General features: G+C 43.4%; 1 protein-coding gene across 1 annotated transcript; it reads right to left on the reverse strand.

Annotated features, from left to right (window-relative positions):
* Positions 1–13,693: 13,693 nt before the first annotated feature.
* sbk1 (SH3 domain binding kinase 1) lies at positions 13,694–22,776 on the reverse strand (the record flags this gene model as incomplete). The annotated part of the gene is made up of 4 exons (XM_079183056.1): positions 13,694–14,521; positions 15,028–15,230; positions 15,912–16,153; positions 22,739–22,776. The coding sequence occupies 4 exons, from the start codon at positions 22,774–22,776 to the stop codon at positions 13,694–13,696; spliced, it is 1,311 nt and encodes a 436-aa protein (XP_079039182.1).
* Between the last annotated feature and the right edge of the window lie 997 nt (positions 22,777–23,773).

Genomic DNA, 23,773 nt, shown 5'->3' on the forward strand with positions numbered 1-23,773 from the left:
TGCAGGCTTGCTGACAATCAAGAAGACAACGACAAATTGCTTTTCTTCTCGGCCTGCATATCACAGATATGACGGGGGAAAAGAGCATTTTTCTTTCTTTTTTTTTTAAATCTGTCTCTTGGTGAGAAGCAGTGAGTTTCTCTGCTTACCCCCCCCCAAAAAACTTCACGTTTTGACAAATACTGCTTCTAACGTCTCTGCTCGGATATTAGTTTGACCCTCAACTGTTTGGTGACCTCATCAGCCGAGCAATACAGCCCTGGAGCAGAGCCTCGGCTCGCTTTAATGATGTGTTGAAATTGAAGAGCCAGCAGAGCTGTCGAAATTACATTATATACAATGAGATAATTAACGAGGTAGTCTATGCCGCCTCGTATTTCTACTGTTAATGCCGTTAATGAGATATATTGTAGAGCCATTGTGTCTTTCTTCTCCTGCTTTGACAAGAGTGAAGTCATTTTTCTTTTTTCATTAACACAAAACACTCAGTGGTTGTCAGTCCCACAGTCAAATAAGAAATCCTCCAAGCTGCTGCCTTTCTAATGCGTCTCGTCTTTTTTCACGATGTGTTATGTATTTTACGAGGATTGGATGGCTGTCTCGGGAGGGATTGCCGTTTGCTTCATAAAAGCTTCTCTCCGCTGCCGTTTAATGACAAACAACAAGCATCCAGTCATATCCTGTTACCCACCGCGGTGATAAATTGAGATTACCCTGGCAACATGGGCGGGCGTGTGTTTACGCCAGATGCAAAGCAACCACTTCAGACTGACTCGTTTTAATCACCTCTTGGAAAACCAGCAGCGTGTGTTGTCGTCCCCAATCAAACTTTGTCTGAGCAGAGACATCACTGAGACCACAGGTTGTGACAAAGAGATTCAGAGCAGCATGAGACTGTTGGTAGTGAGTGTGATTCACTTCTTCAGTTCATTCACAGGGGTGTACAGTATGACTCACTCAGGCCTCGACCTGCAGCACATAAACACAACTTTTTTCAATTACTTTCTATTTTCAGCTACATGCGAATCTGCCCCCACTTTATACAGCACCGTATGCAGCGGTGAAGAACATTTCTGTTGTTTGGGTTCGAACTTAGTTGCAAATTTACCTGAAACACGTTTGAACCGAGTGAATATTCACAAATTATCATATTTTTGGGGGAATAGAAATGTCCACGTTCCGCTCGCCTTCTGTGATCTGATCAAAAGGTATATTGTAATTAACTGGACAGTTTCTAATTAAGGACAGAATTTATGAACCCATGAAGTGTAACCAATATTTGTCAGCTAGTGTATCTTAGTAGTTGCTTAATTTATAAAGATTTTACATATTCTCTAGGAAACTTCCTAAGAAGTTAGTAGGAATTGATTCTGAAGAAATCAAGAAATTCTTGAAAATAAATAAAATAGTTACTTGAGCAGAAATACTCAATATCTTAATAAAGTACAGTACGTGAGTAAATGTACTCAGTTACTACAGTATCACCCCTAAGTGTATGTATAACAAGAGCGTGAACTTAAATTGAGAAAAGTGAAACTGAAATAAGTGGACTTCAGGCTGCTGCATTTTAATTACAAGCTCTGCCTCATAAAATCATTTTTAATTTGTAATTTTTTTATTTAACCACTCAACATGAGCGTGACAAAGTCAAATTCATGAAATTCCAGCTCCATCTCTCTCTGGCTCTAATCTCCTTCCATAAGTATGTCACACAGGAGCTGAAATAGATTCATTCTCTCCCTGGCAGTGACAGCATGCAGCGCTGGGTCACCGCTGGCTGAATCATCCATTGCAGACAGGAGAGTGTGTGGAGGCTGTATTCCCAGAGAGTGTCTCTGGTGTGCACTCGTCCATGGCTGATGGTGGTGCGGCTGGTCTTGAGGTGAGTAAGTCTAGTGTGTGACGTCAACGCAGAGGATTCTTCATTAGCTGTCAGTGCAGCGGGGCAGCGAGCTTCATCAAACCAGCCACTAATGTTCAAAAAAACCTGCGGGTACAGGATATACTGTAGCAGCTATTTGATACGGGGCGAGGAACAAAAAAGGCCAGACGGAGAAGGCTGACTTCCTTTGACCGTCCTGATCACCGCAGCTTCATATTTTCGGCCCTTCAGGCAACACAAACACTGAGATCCAGAAGATGGCGTATGTGTTAACCTATAGATCCAACTGGAAGGTTGAGGACGAATGCTTTCAAAATCAAGTCAGGTTTCTCCCTCTCGGTGAAAAATGTTGCTTCTGTATTTCATCGGGCTCAGGAAAAAAAGAAACACTTTAATACTTACTCAAGGTCAAAGGCGTTAAATATGTGGCCACTCAAGATTGTGAGCATATGGGGTAATCATATTGTTTTAACAAATGAAAGAAATATTTAGCAGTTAAATATTATTGTTTTAGAGTACGACTACCAGGGCTTTGTCAAAAAAAAGTGTGGGAGTGGGAGAGTAAACAGCTGTGGTGTTTTTTCTCCACAGGTGCATTTACCGCCTGTGCTCTTTAACCACCGCATGCATTGAGGGGACCTCACCAAGGGGGACGATCCTGGCCACCAGGCTATTTTCTCAATAATACAAAATCCATATCCCGACAGGTGTCTTAAATACCCCTCACACTAATTGAGAGACCGACTGGAGGGGAGTCACCGAACACGGCTGCCAGTGAAAGCATTGATGGAAAGTGTTTCCTATAGTTTTCCGTAAAATGTCACATTGAGGTGTGCAGCTCAAATATTGGCTTCCTTGCAGAAACCAAATCTTGCTCTGGCCCGTTTGTAATCAGGGGAAATGATTAACCTCTGCTTGTCTTTGCCAAATAAGAAGCCATTTAAATCATCCAGTCAAGACAATGCAGGAAAGCATTCCCCATATCCAGCCGGATGTGGCGGTTTGTTTTCCTGCAAACAGGGAATGGTGGTGGACATGAATCATCTCCGCCGAGCCGCGAGCTGTAATTCTTCTGTCACAGCTGCACCTCTTGTTTCCCCACTTGTTACCGAAACTCATTAGTAGATAATTGAAAGTAACGACACTGATTATGAGAAGCGCTTGAGCAGAATCCCAGCGGTCTTTGCAATTTACAAGGTGACAATGACATGCGGACGATGCTATTGTCTACCACAATCCAAAAGGGAGTTGTGCTGTTAACAGGCAAGAAAGTTGTGATTAATTATTATGTTGTGTTTCAGCATGTCTGTCTCAATGTCACCAATGCTGACTTCCAAGATGAGCTATGGAGTTTGCCTTCTCCCTCGTTGAAAAAAAAACTATTTGAGTGGAAGAAATGAAATAGAAAACGTACCACCTATTTAAAAAGAAAAACATCCCAATACCTTTGAGAAGACTGACAAGTTTCTGGGGTTAACTTGATTTGTCAGGTTAACTTGATTTGTCAATATTTCCAGCATACAAGCTAAAATGTTGAAAGGAATATTTCGACATTTGAAGCTACAGCCAGTCTTTTTAGCTTAGCTAAAAGACTGGAATCGGGGGAAATAGATGGTCTGATACAGTCCAAAAAAATTAAAAAAGACTGTTGTTACCTATACAGCTGTTTTCCTAATTGTTGTTTAGTCTTTAAACTAAGCTAAGCTACGCCAAGCTAAATTAAGCTAAGCTAAACTAAACTAAAGCAGTAGGCCGCTAGTAGCCTATATTTACTGGCCAGAAAAAGAATGGTTCCCATCTAACTCCCATCAAGACATTTATGCTGACGTTACATCTGCTCTCGTCTTATAGAAGCTGCCTGTTATCAGTGTATGTACATGTTTTATGAGTGCAGTTGATATCATGTCACACCATTATCGATACATCGACTGTCAACAAGTCCAACATCACAAACATTTATGTCCAGTCAGCTAGCTAGCCAACTTGCACGTGTTGTAATAAATATCAACTAACTTTAGCTAGTTAGCTATTTTTTCCATTAGCCAATGTGAGTAATTAAAATTAGACGACAGACCGTTACGCGAACAAGGCTATAATGTTGAGGTGCCGTTAAAAGGCACTTCATTAAAACTAAAATGTTAACGGCTAGTTAACATCACAGCCCATGGTTACTCTGAAATGGAGATGCTTTGGTTGTCACCGAAATTGGTAACAGAGCTAACTTGTAGAGTAATATTAGAGTGATAAATGTTTTTCACATCTCCTGCTCTGCACGTTTGGTTGACATTTTTAGTGTACAATAACTATATACAGGTTTTAACACGTAAGGGTAAGTAATATCCCTTGACTGTACCGTTATATTACACTTTCTGACTGTGTTGTTGAAGTGAAAAAACATTCAAAACGATGTGTTTTAAGAACACAGAATACAAATGTCAAAATGTTAAAATGTTCAATGGCAGCAAAGACTCACAAACACAAAGTAGATCTGGCAGAAACATACTTGACCACCTATTTATTTGCATTTTTCTCATTTAGGACAATCACAATCACAACAAAATGCATGCAAACATGCAACATTTTCCCAAAAAGAAGAGTGCAATATTTTTTATCTGTGGCCATAACTCCATTTTTTTTCCATATGATTCAAAGAGAGAGCAAAAGCCCCTCCTACCTGGCCTCTCTTCCACTTCCTTCTCAAATTTGGGGGGTTTTCACATAAAAGGATTTTATTCAACAGCCTTTCTGACAAACTGATACCTAAATAGGATTATTCTCTTTTCTGTAGAACCATATCTTTTCTCGTGGTGCCACATACTCACCATCTGTACATAACTGTTTCTGTCTCTCGAGAGGAAGGCTAATTCGACACATTGGCAGGATGACTCCATGTGGACCTGGAGAGAAAGATATGAAAAGTCTAGCCTGCTGTCGTGGAACAAATTAATCAATGAGACTTGTTCATGCAGTGCACCTACACCTTTGCTCATGAAATAATGTTGAGGCTATTTATATAGGAGCATCACATGTAGCCATGGCTGAACTTAAATAGACTATTAATGCGCCACAGGAATTTAATGCACTACAGAGGCAGGTTTACGCACAATGAAATTGAGCATGATTCTACAGCTGTCTCAAATGTCTTCAGATGTCCCTTTTAGTTTCGAGATGATGGCTCGTGCTGTTGTTTTTTTTAATGGTTTTTAAAAAGATTTAAATTTCAAGGTGATTACCAGACATCAAGGTGCAGATCAGTTTAAATAACTTCACATGGTCACAGAGCACTTTATAGTGGTTTATGTCGGCTTTTATTTTGGTGTTTTGTTCCATCTCGTCTCTATAAACAGATTCTGCCCATGAATACAGAATCAGTACGCAACGGGACACAATTTTGGAATCGGAAGCGTTCTTGTGTCCATTGGTAGTCCTAATAGTATGGACCGATCATGTTTGAGCGGTCTTTGGTTGCATGCAGGTAAACAGTCACTGTGGAGAGCAAATGAGGCGGAACACACTGGGCGAAGACACAAAGCCAACAAATAAAGTTAGTTGCAGAGCTTTATACCATTGCCGTAGTGATTTCTTTCATCTCCACGTTTGAACTTGAAAAAAACTGATTTTACAGGCCACTTTGAGGGCTTTTCTGCTTGAAAACTACCTCCTGTGGCTGAGACCCACACTATAAGAGCAGCACCCTTAAGATGCCGGAAAGATAAAGAAAATATGCTCTGCCATTTTGAATAGGCATCTATTAACTTTGTGATTAGCAAATGCAAAAACCCTGTATGTGTCTTTTAGGATTTTATGACGTCATAACTTCCGCATGGTAGACATTTTTTAGTGATGCAGCCTCATTTTCCCGTAGAAATGTATGCGACTGTGAATCTGGAAAACATGGGTTTCTAACACCACCAGTCTGTATTGTTATGTAAAAACTATCTATTTCATTTTCACTGACATTCTTCTCCAAAATAATGTCATGTTGTATGATGAACTTAGCATTTAAAAGCCCAGCACAGCTTTTATCAGCTTGATCTCTGTTAACAAAGTGCTAAATTACCATACAGCTGCTCCAGGGAATATCCTATTCAACCCAGGCTCATGGGTCTGCTGATCTCTGGGACATACTAATGCAACTAACTCAATGACTACTCTCCATCAAAGACACACTCAACACGTGCATGCATGAGCAAATGTCTGCATCCACTGACACACACACACACACAAAAGTAGGTGGACACAGGTGGTTCAAGTCTGTAGCTCAGGCAGTCATTAAACAACAGGGAGGAGGATAAAGACAGGACACGAGCAGAGCTGGTTGGTGGTCATCACAGGATGGAGAAACGTTAGGTGTGTGTATACACATAGCCTACATTTAAATGTGTGTGTAGAATTAGTCTGCATGTGGGTGTTTCCCTCTCACATTGTCCGCAAGTCGACATTTTTACAAAGCTTTATAGCTTACTTGATGTTTTGAGATTATCATTGACAAAACACGAATTCCACTTATTTGAAGTTTATACACTTCACAACAACACTTCAGGACACAGTGATGAAGACTGGACTTGTAGTTAAAAGACCTGTGTTTGCTGGACCCATCCACCCACCTTAAGCGTCTTTTCGATAATTAATCAATACTAAGTCACCAGCTGCATGCGTTTCATTTGTGTGTCCACCACAAAAAAAGGATCCTAATTGATTGACCATTCTATCTGCATTGTTTTTGTGCTGAGCGACACAAAAACATGGACAATTCATGTAGGCAAAAGCAAAAGATTGCATTCTGGGACTATTTCACGACCTGCCATGATACTTTGCCGTTAGATAAGTATCATTGTGCCTCACATCACAGATTGGTGATACATAACAAGGTGGTGGTTCTGTCTTTTGAGCTGGAAGTGAAGACCTGGAAGAATTGAAGCATGGGAGATGGCAGATGTTGTGGGTGGCACAAGCAGGTCTCATGGCAGACAGCACACAGTCAGGCTTTCAAAATGCAGAGATAATTTCGGTGTAATTTCTGCTGAGTGGTGCTAGTATGAATATGAATGAATGTGAAGTTTCCTGTGGTCATGATTCATTTGGAGCCACAAAAATCGACAACAGTATTCTTCATGATTGACGGGATACAAATGTGACTTCTGAATTGAAGCAGTAAAACATCGAAGCATACAACGTGACATTTTAACTAAGCACACCAGCCTCTTAAAATGACCTTTAGATCTGGCAATGTATTGTCTCATGGCTCAAATAAACATCTGCTATCCAGAAAATATTTTGATGTATTTTATATTGGGGTTGTTCTCATTTCAAGATCCCTTTTAATTACACAGCATTAAGCGTCCAGAGTGGATCTAAAATCCATCTGAAATGCTAATAAACCCACACAATCTGCAATCTGCCCATACAATTGTGATAGATTATGACATTTGGTATGGTAGATTAAAATTTGTATATTTCATTTAATTTTTGGCCTGAGGGTGGCAGAAGAGGAAATCTTATAGATGATGATAGAAGATGCAAAGGTTTTAGTTTTGGGAGAGCATGAATGTTATCGGTATAATTGATGGCAATCTTCCCATACGATTTCGTTGTTCTTTACATATTTGATTGTGGCACTAGAGGACGGATCAGGAGGTCAACAAAAACACGATGATTCATACTCTATGGACCACGGATGTCCACAGCAAATTTGATGGAAATCTGTCAAAGTGGTGCTAGAGGGAAGGTCAAAGGGCCATTAGATTAATTGTGTATCACACACTGGGAGTAAAGGTTAATTCCATATAGCAATCTGCTCAGTGGTTTTCTAGATGTTTCGAAAAATCATGGTAAAAATGAAATTATACGTGCTTGGAGGATGACTTTTTGTGGTAGCGCAGTTGGGTTTTGAGGGAAAATATGATGAAAATACAGCCAAACCGGCATCCTCCAACTTAATGAGCCATCCGTGCTGGAGACAGAACACCCACTCCAACATAAAGGACAAAATGTTTCGGCACAACAGAAATACACAATCAAATACTCAGTAAGTGCTCATAGGAGTACAGTGCCGGTTTCTAAAACAAGATTTTTAGAGCTCTTCTATGAGATTTTCTCAGTTGCTATAGCAATGCTGGCAGATGACCACACACTGTCTGAGAGTTTATGTCTGCCACTGACAAAATTTAGTGTCACAACTCAGGCAGCACACACACAAAAAGGGGTTCCTGATGAAATACAAGTTTTCAGCAACCTAAAATAAGGGCACATTCAGTATACAGAAGGTTATTTTTTAAGGACTCCACAGCTCGGAATATTTTGTGTACACTCTCTTCGTCCTTGTGTGATTCCCTCTCTAGCAGACACACACAAACACGTTTGTCCCACTTGACACATCGCTTCCTGCTGTGCCATTCTTCTCGTCTCTTCACCTTTCTCTTTCTCAGCTCTCCAGCGGAGATCAGACACTATTTCGCGTGATGCGTGATACCAGATCTGAGGGAGCGGGGGAACATCCCTTCACAGTCAACCCCTGCCGTGAGATCACCATCACTATGCGAGTTTCTTTTCAAATCTCCGGCTTCATTTCCAGCGTCATGCCTGCAGCTGTTTTGCAGAATACATCAGGGACGGAAGAATAGTTCATGGTGCATTCGGTGGATCCAGAGTGATTCATCTGTAGGTGCAGAGGCAGGAAGCTGAGGTGACGCAGGAGGTTTATTACTGTACAGTATGTTTCCTGTGGTGTTAAAATTAGCAGGGAATAGCATTACTCTGCAGAATGCGGCTTGGAAAACTTAAAAATATCGTTCTTTGTTTACTATGCATTCAGCCTCCAGAAGAATGCTTCGCCTGCACATGTTTGCCCACTTACACAGCAGAATTGAAGCCATTCGCACTGGGTGGTGTATGTGAAGCACACAGCAGCTGTATCTTTTTATTGTTCACCAGCAAGACGGGCATGTTCAGTAATTACATGCCTCTGTTTCCACATCTTCATGTGTGACAGAGCTTTGGAAAAGACATACAGTATTTCAAGTATTGCATGGCAGAATTTAGAGATTGTGAGCTACAATACATGCCCAGAGCTGAATAAGCTACATAGAAATGTTAAAGTGAATTTGTTTCATTAGGATTTTCTGTAAGAACAACTGAATTTCTTATTTTTCTTTGAGTTCACGTTGATTTATATAAATCGACAAGGAATTGATAGCCTCTTTTTTTCTGTCAAACATTTTATGCAGAGATAACATCAAACTGAGTGGGATTTCTTTGCGGGGGAGACTGTTACTTACTTGAAATGTTGTAATATTTGAATATTTGTCCAAGCGATACATCATAGAGATCATGGTCACAAGAGTCAGAACAGTGAACGGTCGCCCCGTAAGTCACACAATCACCTTATGTTACCGACATTAGCCCTTGTGGAGAGAGCATGACTGAAGAGGATTTAACACTTGAAGATATAACGCTTGAGCTCATGGAGACAGCTGCCGAGATCACTTTCTTAGCGGTCCGTGCTCCTGCCCACCTACTAAAGGCTTAACGTCCAGATTCCCCCAGGCCTGCCGGGAACCAATTTGGTTTAGCTGACAGTTTTTTAAAAGCTGCAGCTAAATTAACCTTTACAGGGTCATTTCAGCCCATTAAGAGGAAAAAAAAAACACTTAACCCTATTGGTATAGCCATGCAGATAGCAATATAATAATATGTCTTGAAGCTATCCTGAGAAATAAGACATTGTTTCTGGAAAGAAAAGTTGCTATTGAGTATGCTTTTACCAAAAAAATAGATACCCCAAAGGATAAATGTGTTTTTGTGATTTGGGTGACCTCACCCTTTAAATACAACTGTAGTCTCCACTAAATGCCTCCACTTTTCAACATTTTCCATCTTCTCAGATGTATGTTTGAGCTAACACAATTAGGACTCTTACACTGACACTAGACTGCTGTAGCCCTTTAAGGGCAGAGAACAGGTTATCACAAAGGACAAGCTTCCACTCACTACACAAGCCCTGTGTGTCATGGTTGACCTTTCTTTTGTCTTGCATTGTCTGAACTGATTAGTTTTTCTCAGTGGCAGATACACCACAGCTTACCGCCACTGTCCTAACTCAGTCTGATAACAACTTGAGCAAACTCTTCCACTCTCACACAACAGCAGAGTATGAAGGGCTGGTGGGCTGATTGCTGTTCTCGTCTTCGGTGCCATATTCTAACCGCCCTTGAACTCATTTGCTCTTTGAGGGTTGCAGATAACTCCTATCTACAGATGTGTTAATTGGGCTTTCAGAAGGAAGTCAGCATATTAAAATAGTCTGGGGGTTTGCTGGCGAACCAGACCAAAGCCTCGGGAAATCACATGTGATTCAAGCTGACCTTCATCTAATGTGGAGTCTGGGGACCATACAAAACTGGTCTGAATGAGCTTTGCCTGCAGAGGCAGAAACAAAATACCGCCACAGTATTTCTAAATACCCACAGAAATACCCTGGAGCCATAAGATGTGCTGCATGAATTTATTTCAACATATGGATATTTAGTTGAATCCTTTTTTATTTCGTTAAAGACACAGTACATATAGTATTTACATTAAATTCTACAACACTTGCTGGCAGAAAAAACAGTTCACTGATCATTGGATCAGGATAATCTGGGTAAACGGAAGGCTGCTCTAGCACGTCAGCAAAACTTGATATAATTTGACACCTCATCAATAAACTTGACAATTCCTGTCATAACAGTCCATGAGAAACAGCAAAGCACATTGCAACAACTGATAGTAGTCTAAACGATGCTAATGGATGTTTAACAAAGCCACAGCTGCTCACATCAGAACGACACGTTGCGTCATGTTATGTGGCGTCATGTTATGTGGCGTCATGTTATGTGGCGTCATGTTATGTGCCGTCATGTTATGTGCCGTCATGTTTCATGTTATGTGGCGTCATGTTATGTGCCGTCATGTTATGTGGCGTCATGTTTCATGTTATGTGGCGTCATGTTTCGTGTTAAGTGGCGTCATGTTTCATGTTATGTGGCGTCATGTTACGTCGCATCACGTTACGTTTCTTCATGTTATGTTGCTACATGTTATGTTGCGTCATGTAACGTCATGTTATGATGCGTCACTGATTTTGTCATGACACGATTTCTCATGCCATGATGCTTTACGTACTGTTTTGTAGTATGTTACGCCATGTTACATTGAGTTACTTTAAGTTGCATCAAGTTATGTTGAGTTGCGCTATGTTTACTTGTTTTGCATTGAGTTGCGTTACGTTGAGTGGCTTTACGTTCTATAACCTTTAACACACCGTCCATCTAATCCCTGTCTTTTTCTACTATGTGTAGATCCTACGTTATCCCACAAACCGAAAAGCAAGATGTAGGGCAGGGCTAATTCATATTCCACCAGAATATGCTGATGGATTACCTTTTGACAGATCCTATGAGGCAGCCAACACCTCAGCATACAACACATCACCTTGACAAGTCTTCAGCCTCAATCAGATACCTTTGCAGACTCAAGAGTAAGAATGGAAAGAGACAAAGAAACTGATTGGGACCATTGACGGTTTAGATTATGCCTGATGAGACTGGATAAAGACTTAGGTCTGTGAACTGGCTCATAAAATACAGGAAAATGTGTAACTGCAGAAATGTGTCATCCAGTATAATAAGCTAAGCAACTGTCATGAGGAGCTGTGGGTGACTGGAAGAGGGGGTTGGTGACCAGTTGTTTCATTTGGGCTCAATTAGACTTGATTTTCAAGAAGAGGACAGAAGACGAACCAGGGGAGCACTGGCACTGTCACTATGGCGACAGAGCTGATGGGCTGCCATGGGAGGATTGGGGAAATAAAGAAAAGAGAAGACAAGCACACATTCACGCACACACACACACACACACGCAAACACTGACATAGACACGCACACACCTGAGTAACGCAATTCAAGCAAGAAAAACAATGGTAATGAGCATGCATTGAAGCATTCACATTGAACATACTCTGCTTTTTAGATGCTTTCATAATTAGGAGTATCTCTTTGGAAGCTGAAGCAGAACGCTGGTCAGGGTCTATCATCAGCTCGCAGACCATCTATAGCTGACACAGAGGTCATCCCTACAGAAAACAAACACCTGGGCTCCGCTATTCAAGGGATACATTTGGATGAATTCCCAGAGAGAGAGGCAAATGAAATTAAAGGTGAGCATACGGGGTGCAACAACATCTTCTGTGTGTTAATGTTGATAATCAAACATTAGAACACCTTTTGTGATGATGGCAAATTCATTTGTGAAGGCGTTGAACTGCTGATTGAATGAAGACTGGGTGGAATGAGAAGAATGGACTCTACTCGTTAACAATCAGGAAGCACGATGATGTTTTACACAGGAAATGGATGTTGCTCACGATACGATTGTAGTGACAGGAAAATGCAGAAATGAGTGGTGTCTATTCATCAATGTGTGTGTCATCAATCTGTCTCGAAAGCTTGGTTCAGTTCAGACAATAAACCCCAAAACGATACAAATAAAAAAGAGAACTGCTGCTGCTACCATGTTAAACATTGTGAAAGGCTCTTGATCATATTTCTATATATTTAATTTGTTGTGATATACTGTACATTACGTCATATTCTGTTGCTACATACAATGCATTGCCCCGACAGAAACTGCAAAACCCTAAAACCTCTTTTCCCTGTTGTAGAAAATGAGTACCGCTACATAGTTGAACTACCTGATAATATGGTGCACTCCTAGAAATATCAAATTATTTACAATATAGAGTCGTAGTTTTCACTAAGAGTTCTCCTCCTTTACAAAAATCTTGTGCTTTAGGATTTGAAACACACGCATACACATCCAAGCACACGAGGCAGGTAGAAAAGAAACAATAAAAAGACATTTCTGCTCGTCTTCTTTGCTCGTTGTTCACCACCTTTTTTCACTGATAAAATGTACAATCCCTGTATTCTATTTAGTTACACTGGAAATAAATCTCATTGAGAGCAGTTCAAAAGTGACAGATGAGTGTTTCAGCCAGTCAATGAATTGCCATTAATAATAAAACAGGAAGTTACCTACTGAAGTGTCCTGAGGTGATGCCTCTCTCTGAGAACTTCATGTAAGTCACCTACACGAAGAAGACATCTCGTACAAACTGCTACATAAAGGTTTCGATTCTTATTTTTCTTATTTTTCTCTTAATAACACTTTCTCTTGAAAAAGACAAATTTTATGCATCGGAAGTTGGCAGGAAGTCTGAGAGACGGCAGGTTGCGTAGATTGCCTTCGGATCACCGGCCTCGCACTGATCGGCATCACCAGATCAGATGTTTTGGCCTCCCCGGAGTTTATACTCTGAGATGAATAAACACTGGTAAAGACACGTAACATAAACTCAAGTAAAGAGACACTGAGTGATGAGTGAGAAAAGACAGAATCCATTTTTTATGAAGTATCTAATTATAGAATCATTAGCACCACCACGGCAGAAAACACAAATATCTGGATGGCAGGATGAGCCGCTGAGAGGAGCAACATCATGGGACTCTTCAACAGCTTCTCAGCTTTGGAAGCAGTCTTTGGTCACAAATCAAAAACCTAACCGGCATATGCCAGTGATGAGCTGTCCAAGCGTGTACCGCTAATTGATGGTGTCCATTTCCACAGCTGGGGATGTGATCCTGAGCTTCTCTTTCGTGGTTAAAGTAGGCTACCTCTTTGTCAGTGGAGTCTCTGTGGTAGTCGTTAACACCTCTTCACAGCTTGTCATTACTGTGAAAAGCCATCTAGTCTCCGCTGCTAACGTTCGCGTGGTCACACGCAGATTTCGATGGCAGTGGCCATTACCATCTGGCTTTTGTTCTTATCTCGGCCTGGAGACTGGTGTTGCCCAGAGTCCTCTCTGGGAGATAGCGGGTCGGACAGGACACTGCGTTTGAGTGGTGCCGGGCGCAGGCAGGTTGTTCCTGGAGGGGTGGAGGGCTCCGGGTGTCTGTGCGAGGAGCGTGATGAAGTGGAGGATGCGGAGGGAGTGCAACTGCCGGTGCACACTCCCGAGCTTGACCTCTCGCCTCTCTTGGCTCGGCAAGATGCTCTGCGCCTGAGCTCGCTGACCAGCTCGTACTTGACGAAGCAGAAGACGTCCTTGACTCCGCAGCGTTTTTCCGGCTCGGGGGCGAGCAGCCGCTGAAACATGCGCAAGGCATCGTCAGTGAAGCGGCGCCACTGGGACGGGTAGGTCCCCACAGGGCACCCTGCTTTCTGCCAGCGGCGAAACTCCTCATAGAAGGCATCGGCCGCCAGCGCTGCCTCCCAGGGGAAATTGCCCGTCAGCATACAGAAGATCAGAACGCCAAACGCCCAAACATCCAGACTGGTGGTCACGAGGAAACCCTCAGCGCGGCTGGCGCGGCACACCTCTGGCGCTGTATAGGGGATGGTGCCGCTCACCCGTTTTACGCGGCACCCCACGCGCCTGGTCATGCCAAAGTCAGCCAGTTTGATGCGGCGGCACTCACGGTCAAACAGGAGCACGTTCTCAGGCTTGACGTCCCGATGCACCAGGCTTTTACTGTGCATGAAGTCCAGAGCCAGGCCCAGTTGCTGCATGCAGCGTTTGACCATTTCCTCTGGCAGACCCACCTGAGAAGAGGAGAGAGCGGAGGAAAGTGTTGGAGAAACAAAGGCAGAAAAAATAGCGATTTGGATTAACGCAGTCTAATATATACAGTACATTGTGTGGGAGGTGAGACTATGAGAGGTGATACCAGAAAAAGAGCTTCGTGGTGAGGACGTTACAGAACAGTTGAAAAAGAGTAGGTGATGGTTATATTGAGTGGTGGGATGAAAGAACAGTTTGAAAAGTGATGCGCTCCAAAAACAAAAACTGAAACAAAAGAGTCTAAGTTTTGAGTTCCGCTGCAACCATTTTTAATGAGTCTTTAGAAGAACCTTGAAGTCAAGCACCCATCGCATCAACTGGAATAGCACGAAGTGAGAGCTCTGCGCAGAGAGAAAACCGGGACTAATACAAGGCTCCAATCCCAGGAGAACTTGTTAAAACTGCCTTGTTTGAACATGGGGGCTGATTGGAGCAGCTCTGGCTGAGTGAGGACGGGGATTGGTGAAAGGAAGAATGATTGCTTTACCTGCGGGGGGATGATGTCGAAAAGGTCCCCGGCGGGGGCATATTCTTGTCCAAACACATAGCTGTCCTCCGTCTCAAAGAGTACGTCCAGGACTTTGATGATGAAAGGGCTGCAGCTAAGTGAGCCAGTTAGACTGTACTCCCGCAGGAAACTCTTGAGCTTAGTCTTGTTCTTGGTGACAAACTTGAGTGCCATTTTGGTGCCTAAAAAAGAAAAGAAAAATCCAGACATAAACATGTAGATCAAACCTAAACATCAAATTGCCCACGTTTTACTATCCAAAACACTACAAGTCGAAAAAAGCACCTACAGTGAATTTGAAAGTGTCACCTGACACTCTGAGAGAGTGGAGAGGTTGCCGACTACCGAACGCTGTGTTAATGACAGCTGCTACATTCATTCATATAAACATGTACGGTGAATGAAACTTCTCTCCGTTACACACATTACAGTCAGCTGTTCAAGATCGCAGCTGCAGAAATACAGAGGCTCTTTTGGAGTGCATGCGGCACTTTAAATCTCCGCCGCCCTCTCAGCCTCTCAGCCTCACTCTGCAATACTTCACATTGCTTCGTTATTCCGCTTTCACACCACGCCAGCTCTGTAACCTTGAATTTCTTACAACCAAGGATTAAACAGTAGCCCTAAATAAATCCTCAACAAACCCTTTTAACTGCCGAAATTAATGTCTTAGCGCCGTGCTTTGAGACTTTACAACATGCTGCTCTGCCTTAGCTGGTTATCTTCAGCTGTGAGCAATGCTGGCACAATGCAGGAGATCTGAACAATCTGCTGTCCGACATGTCTTTTTTTTGTGCTTGTATGTTCGACGCTCAAGACACACTAATACAAGAGATGAAGGGTAAAGATCTTAACCAACTCACCCTGCGTCCGGTGTGCCACCAGGTCCACCTTGCCGTACGTGCCCTTCCCCAGCTCACGGATGTGCTCATATTGTTTGGCAATGTCTGCTGCCGACAGAGAGGTGATGGCCAGGGCCTGCATGTCCTCCACGGGCACCCCTCCGCAGTAGCCCATCTTGGATGTAGGGGAGCCCCCGCCACTGCCCACCCGTCCCGGCCCAGACGGAGAAAGAGACAGGCTCGCCTTGACGCTGTGGGGCAGACTGAATGAAGAGGAACACACACCGCTCAGAGTCAGGTTTTCATCTGCTACGATGACGATATTAGATAATGGTGCAGATTAATGAGGGAATATTTATTTGATTTGTGTGTTTTTTGGGGGGGTATTTTACAAACATTACTCTTATTATTCTTGTTATTTTGCATTTATAGGAGTTATTTCATCTTTTGAACAAAATGTGACAATGATAAAAAAAAAGTTACAAGATAAAAAAAATGAATGCGATATAAATGTTTTGCCTGAATGTGTTTATGACAGAATCATCTCAAGTATTTTTGTATTAGCTGTCGGCACATCGTGTCCCAAAGGGTGGTTAAATCAGGGAGGCTTTAACAGACCTTCATTTCCATACAATCAATTCAGGGAAGGCATCAACATGGGAAGTGCTTTCAGTAAATGTATTAAACCCCCTGGTGTCCCTCTAGATCACTCTGGCCAGCATTCAGATATGGCTGGTCTCAGACAGCACTTACTGGCAGACAGCTATGGGAAAATCAATACGACCAGGTAGAAGGACAAACAAATGGAAACAAATGGAGAGAGCTGACAGCGCCATGGCATATACACGCTGGTAAGGCGTGCCATAGATCATCTGTGACCACTCTGAGGTATATACATACACATACATTTTCCAAAACAGCAGATACAGCCAGCTGTGCTGTGAGGAAAAGAGGTTGCTTACGAGCTTATAAGAAAAGAAATACTGCAACAGAAAGATGATTGCTGATTTTCAGAAGTGCCAAGTTTGAAATAGGTCAAACTGATCCCTGGAGGGAAAATACAGCTGCACACTAAATGTACCAACTGACAACAAATTAAAAATCAGAGATGAGCGACTGTGCAGGTGAGCTTCTGCCACAGTGATTGAGCAAACAATAAAACTATTAACCAAACTGTACAAAACGGACCCTTTTAAGGAAATGAAGTGGATCACACTAATGATCTTACCCATTGTCTCTCTTCAACCCCCCTCCATACAAAATCAAATGTAATCATCCAATCATGCGCATCATACACACACACACACACAGGCCCACTAATGGGCATCAAATCAGCGCAAACAATTTAGCTGATGGCCTTTTTCATCCATCATTCAAAGGCAACTGCTTTGCACTTTGTTCTTGTCTCCCTGCAGCCAGTTTCTCAGCACCACTGGTTTGAACGAGAGTATCTCAAATGTGTCTGTGTCGACAGGCAGGTGCATGATCGTGGGGGTTGCAGCACTGAATTAATGCGCAGTATAGCAAATGTACAGTTGATGAGAACACGGCGCAGGAGGTTTTGTTCTGAAAGGTGTTGAGGTTCCTCTGCTATCTTGTGGGAAGAGAGTGATAAATATAGCTATTACAGCGAAAACTAAAATAGGATGCGGCCATTTGCAGCCTGGCGTTCTTGGCTCATCACTCTTTGTCGGAGAAGAAAACTCCGCAAATAGAAAGTGGCCCCCTGAATGTATCTCTAACACTTGCTTCTTGATTTTTATCATGGTGATGCTTATATAAGAGACTATGAATATTGTAGCCTACTCATTCTGAGCGTGCCCACTGTACAGCCGCCAGCGAGTCAACACAAAAGTTGGTCATTATCCTGACCGGTCCGCGGTCCAGGTTTGGTGATTAAACATTTAAACAGGACAGACAGACGGACTGGAAGCACATTTCCTCTGACAACCCCACCCGGCATGGCCCCATAGGCTTCATCAGCGGCAGCAAAGCAGGGCGAAGGGAGCGCTTGTTTACTGGCACTTCTTCCCGTCAGCTCCACGGGCAGAATTTTGCAGCATGGATCTTAATCACATTACTCAGCTCCCACAAAGACAAAAGCCCCCCCCCACCACCACACATCAGTGCAGGATGCGTTGTACTCATTTCCTTTGCAGAACTGAATTAAGAGTTCTGAAATGTGATAAGTAGTTGGGAGACGGTGATCCCCGTAGCTGCAATGATGCTGTAAATGTGAACCAAAAACTGCAGTGTAGTGCGCCTGGAGGTGTGGTGATGAAGTTATGTGGTCTCTGGGAGATTATTGTATGTGAGTGTTTGTGAGAAGGGGGGGCGGGGAGGTCCGGTGTATCAGTCGCACAGTGACACTCAAAGGCCTTTTGTGCTCCTACCTCTGAGAGGCGGCAGCTGTGAGCCTCCGCACGGCTCAGCGTTCGTGCTCGACCACAGCCACATGCCCCCACTGGTCTCCCATGCTGCCCTCTGCTCCTCTCCTGTCCTCAAAGATAAGGTGACAGCAACCCACTCAACATGCAGATGATGATTTGGCTTGAGGCAAATTTTTTTAATGTATTTTTTGAGCCAGTCCCACTCACTGTCAATCATCTGTTTGCCTTGTGCCAACAGTTCCCTGGGCTGCTCACTTATTCCTTGTATTGTTATTTGTTGTTCAGGTTAGTCCTGGAAACAACAATATTTGGGATTTTCATGTTTTAATTGTGATGAAAAATCCCCTGACATTTGAGTGTTTGACAACCGTTTGAAAAATCTCAGTAAATAAACTCCAAAATGCAGTGACAGTCTGAAAACAAGCCTGTTTTTTTTTTCCAAATTCCTAAAAAGTGCAGATGCAAGAGATTCGCTCAGCAGCAATGATCTGTTTTCCTGCCACTAATTTCCCCTCAAATACAGATTGGCAATCTCGGTCCATTTAGCAATTACTCAAACAGAGCTGAGTGCGTTCGCAGTATAACCCTCTTAAAAAACACGTCGTTCCCGGAAAAAACATCCAGTTTCACGTCCTAATAACCACAGCGCCGGTCTGGATACCTGTTGTGGTTGACTGCAAGTGTCACACATGAGATTAAACCGCAGAAGCAGTCGACCTTTTTCTTCAATAAACACCTACCTGAAGATGAGAACAGAGATTTATCCTGTGATGCAGCTGACAACCGTCTCTCTTTTCACAGACAGTCTCTTCACAGCCTCGGGCTGTGATCTGGCCTCTGAACTCTGAGGGTTACACTTGTGAGTTTAGGCGTTAATGTGGACTTCAGGTGGCACACGTTTCAACTGTTCTCAGAGATAAGCTTTATTTTTAGCCATGATGGCAATGTTGCTATGCTGCTTGGCCAATCTGTCCCCCACTTTGGTCCAAACTAAAATATCTCAACAACTATTGAGCTATTGGAAGCCATTGGAAGCTATTGGTAAATGTTGTGCTAACATTCATGATCTCCCCCACATGATCAATCCCACTGACTTTGGTGATCCCCTGACTTTTGCTTTCAATAAACTGTGACATGACATTGAGTAGCACATAAATAGGGCTAAGATTCAGACATGAATTCAGGTTCACATACAGGGGATGAGCTTAATAATCGTGGTCGTGGAAAAGATGAAAAATTGGGCAACAGAGTTGAAGCTGTATCTGTATCTTTAACACATGTCTTTCAATGTACACAACGCATATATCAGCCGCTTTACACGCAGCGTTTTGCCTTCCTTCCTCCTCTCCTAGCTCTCTCTTGTCTGTTCTCGACAATGTAAACAAGGGACTAATGAAAGAAAGAAATAGACTGCAGAGCCTGCTTCACGGTGCTACCTCTCTCCATTACTAATGGACTAGATGCTTTGCTCTCGGCAGAAGAGTCATTATGGGTGAAGACTGATCTCTTGTGTCCAATTTACTGTCAAAATGCCCAACGTGCCTCGCCTCTGGGGTCACAGCGAGAACAGAGAGGGAAATACGATGTGACGGACGTGGTTTCTCTCACTGACTGAGAGAAAACAACTGCATGCATAGACGCACATTATGCATCCGTCGGACCCTCTCCTTGTTGTCTCAGTGTGTATAGAATAAAAAACAAATGACTGCCATCCAAAACAATCTGTCATTCGATCAAACGACCAAAATGGGCTTCCTTGTGTTGCTGTCAGGACACTCTGTTCCTCACACGGAACATCAGAGCCGGTGAGTAGGTGGGTTTAGTGCCTCCGTCAACACGCGGCTGAAGAAACCTCCCGCTGTGCTGTGATAGGTGAACTAGCGGCCTGGGCCACGGCCACTCACTTTGACAAATCACTTGCTCTCAGCTTGGCCCGGCTGTTCATATGGAGAATCCCTGCTGGGACCGAGTGCTGTGTAACCCATCCCTGACTTATCTCGCCTCTACTCTCCCTCCCATCATCCCTCTCTCTCTCTCTCTCTCTCTCTCTCTCTCTCTCTCTCTCGCAACTGTATGCCACACATCCCATGCGCTGCTGCCTGCTGGCAGAAACGCCGCCGGCCATTGGCCTCCTGCTGGGACGAACTGAAGCCTGGAAAGGGATAACCCAAGGTTAAAGGGATCCAAACAATGACTGAGAGTGGAGATGAGCGATGGGAGGCGAAGGACACTTGGCTCTAGTACTGCGCAGGGACCACAAATGACCGACAAAGACAAAAAACAGGCACATTGGTAAGCCAAAACAAACATGCCAATGCAGAAAAAATCAATCTTGTAGAAACTCTAGAGCATCTGTCATCATAATCATGTACCGTAAAACATATTTTCACAGTGAAATTTCACTGCAATAATGGAATAATGTACCATACCCACACTCTCTCACAATCCAATGGCCTCAAGTTCCAATAGGGAGGCTTCATGTGACAAGAGAGAGGGACGGAGAGAGAGAGAGAGAGAGAGAGAGAGAGAGAGAGAGAGAGAGAGAGAGAGAGAGAGCGGGATTGGGTGAAGTGAGACTGAATTGAAGCATCCCTCTCTTTGTACCACATGCTGTAGACTCTGTCCCTTTGATGCCAAATACATGGGGAAATGTGAGCCTATTATGAGCTCAGAAAATGGGGTCTAAAAGGGGGTGTGGCTAAATGATGTAAGAGCATCGCTAAGGAGGACACTGCTCCTTTTTTTTTGACCGATTCGCCCTCCACTTCAAGACAAACTAACAGTATATGGTGGCTTGTGATCGCGCTCACGTACAATACAGCCTCTAACCACAATCGATGGACTAATGCTGATTGCTGATGCTGCAATTAGCCCCCCCCCCCCCTCTCTGTCTCTCTCTCTCCCTCGCTCTCTCTCTCTCTCTCGCTCTCCCCCGCTCTCAAATTCAAACCCAACTATGCTTTAATTGCATGGCAGGTTATAAGTTATTGCTGCAAAAGCGAGTGTAGGACAGAATGTACAAGACACTTAAAGACAAGAACATACTGTACATAAATCAAACACTGTTTTCTCACTAATAATTGCTGGTTAGGACGTAATGTGCAGATATTATGTGATGTGTTATTTCTTTAATCCATCCAGCAAGGCACAGACTCACGTCCTCTATATGTACTAATTGACAATGTTTGCATAATTTCTGTTTATGTGTCACACTGTGTCTGCTGACTCTGATTTCCTTTTATTGAACTGATTTAAATGTTGGTAAGATGTTCTTTGAACACCATTTTGCCCGTATTCATTGATAAACTGTGTGTGTGCCTTTCTTTCAGTTTTGTGGCCATGTGAGGGGCAGTGATGGGTTTGGCTGGTGTGTATGTGCCAGCTGTTGGACTGGGTCCTTCTCTGGGATCTGTTTAAGCCGTAAGATTGCAGTCCTTTTATTTGTTGTCCGTAGTGGCAGACGCCCTATTAGCTCTGCAGGTCACGTTTGGGATGACTCTCCGGATGTTTTTGATTAATTCAAGGTGGATCATTTGAGGGAAGATTAGGTCTTTCTTTTGGACTCCACTTTAATTTAAGATCCCAGACTTATACGCATATATCTGCTCTTTAAGGTGTGTTTGTATTTGGAAAGTGCAGCATTTTCTACCATTATGCATATTAATAGGGATGATTGATTCAGGTGGAACTGAATGCTAAGTGTAATAGCTGATGTTTAAACTCTTTCCCTCTGTATACATTTACAGTGTTTACAGTGTGTTGGGCAATAATACACATACTTGTTCCCAGAGACGCAATTTGGACTCAGAATTTTGCTTGACTTTGGGATGAACTATTCCTTTTAAAAAGGTCCCAGCCATTACTACAGCAAATCCTTGTGTATTAGCTGCTGTTGCCTTTCATTTAGAGTCCATTACCTCCACGCTTTGCTTTTACAGGCTCATGCTCTATCAAGTCAGCTGCTAATTTAAATGCATTAGACGGCTTTAACGATGAGATATCACCTGTCCGCGCTGGACAAAGTATAAAAGGGTCATTAGATGTGGATCCCCTCGCGTCCATTTAGCACAGACAGAATCCCAAAAAGTTTCAATGAATGAAGGAATGTGGGTGAGGATACAAATGTAGACGCAGCGCAACAATTAACTCGAGTTAGAGTTCATCCTAGTGGTAAATGCAGCTGTAGTGCTGTATAACTGCTGGCATTGATTTGTTATTATAGACTATAGCGGGCAGTAAGCGAATATATTATTCATATATGAATATTGTCCATTAGAATGAGTCCAAGTTCCGTCAACACAACGTACATATAGCTCACACTCATCAGAATTACGTGTGAAAACAATTCAAATCCACAAATCTGAACGATGTATTTTTTATGAATCAATCATTTTTAAACCTTTATCTTTGGCATTTCGGTTTCAGGCACCTCAGGGTGCGTCTGGGCTGCTCGCTCACCTGCTGGCGACCTGTCTCTCTCCTCCATGGTCCTGCATCCGCTCGGCGAGCAGAGCTGCTGGGCTCCGGTCCGCTCCGGTCCGCTCCGGTCTGCAAGAAAGCGATCGATGGGTCTCCTCGCTTAAGAACTTATCAATCAGGTATAGGTGTTCAAAAACACGCGCGGGTCCATTTAAAAACCTCAAACAAAAACTCGCAGTTTTCACGGATGGAATTAAAGCTCGGATGAGATCTCGCCGTTGATGCTGTGCCTGCTGCCCGCCCAAGAAGATCCCAGTCCTCCTGAGAAGCTCTTCACTTTCTTCGGAGGCTGAATAAATCAAAGCATCATCTGATGCTGGAGGCTGAGATGAGGACACAGGCTGGGATCCCTCCTCTGAGCGCCCACCATCTCAACCTGCCAAGCAGCGGGAGGAGGGTGCGTGTTTATCTTTCGCTCCACCAGTGGTCCGCATGACCCAGTTCAGCACCACACACACACACACGCGCGCTGAGGCGAACCCTTTCACTCACATCCACGCAGGGAACTCAGCAAACCTCTGCTCTCATGCATGCGTGGACCAACCCACATGTCCCCACTCTCTCTAAACTCAGCTCTGCGTCTTTGCTCTCGCTGTCTGCCGGTCAGTCTGTTTAGTCCTATGGTCCAGCGGGACTCTGTGGGTGAGGAGGGGGGTGGTGGTGGTCTCAGATCTTGCTCCTCTGCTGGTCCTACCAGTCAGCTCCCTCATTGTTCGCCGTCTCCACCCTCTAGCAAACTAATACGCTCACGTGCCCCGGGTCCTAGCGCCTGGACGCAGCATCGAACCACCCGACCCTAATGCGTCCGTGAGCTTTTTTTTAAAAACTTTTGATTCATGCTTTGAAGGGACAACAAGCTGCCCCTCTCTTGCATAATTCAACAGCGTATTGCCTCAAGTTCTTCACGCGGTGACTTTGCCAACTGTCCTTATTAGGTAACACCAAGGCAAGACTTTTGAATGAATTCAGTGCCCTGGCAGCTCCCCTTTTACTGTATACATGTTTAACAACAGG

This window comes from Pholis gunnellus (genome assembly GCF_910591455.1).
Source record: "Pholis gunnellus genome assembly, chromosome: 21".
Taxonomy (NCBI): domain Eukaryota; kingdom Metazoa; phylum Chordata; class Actinopteri; order Perciformes; family Pholidae; genus Pholis; species Pholis gunnellus.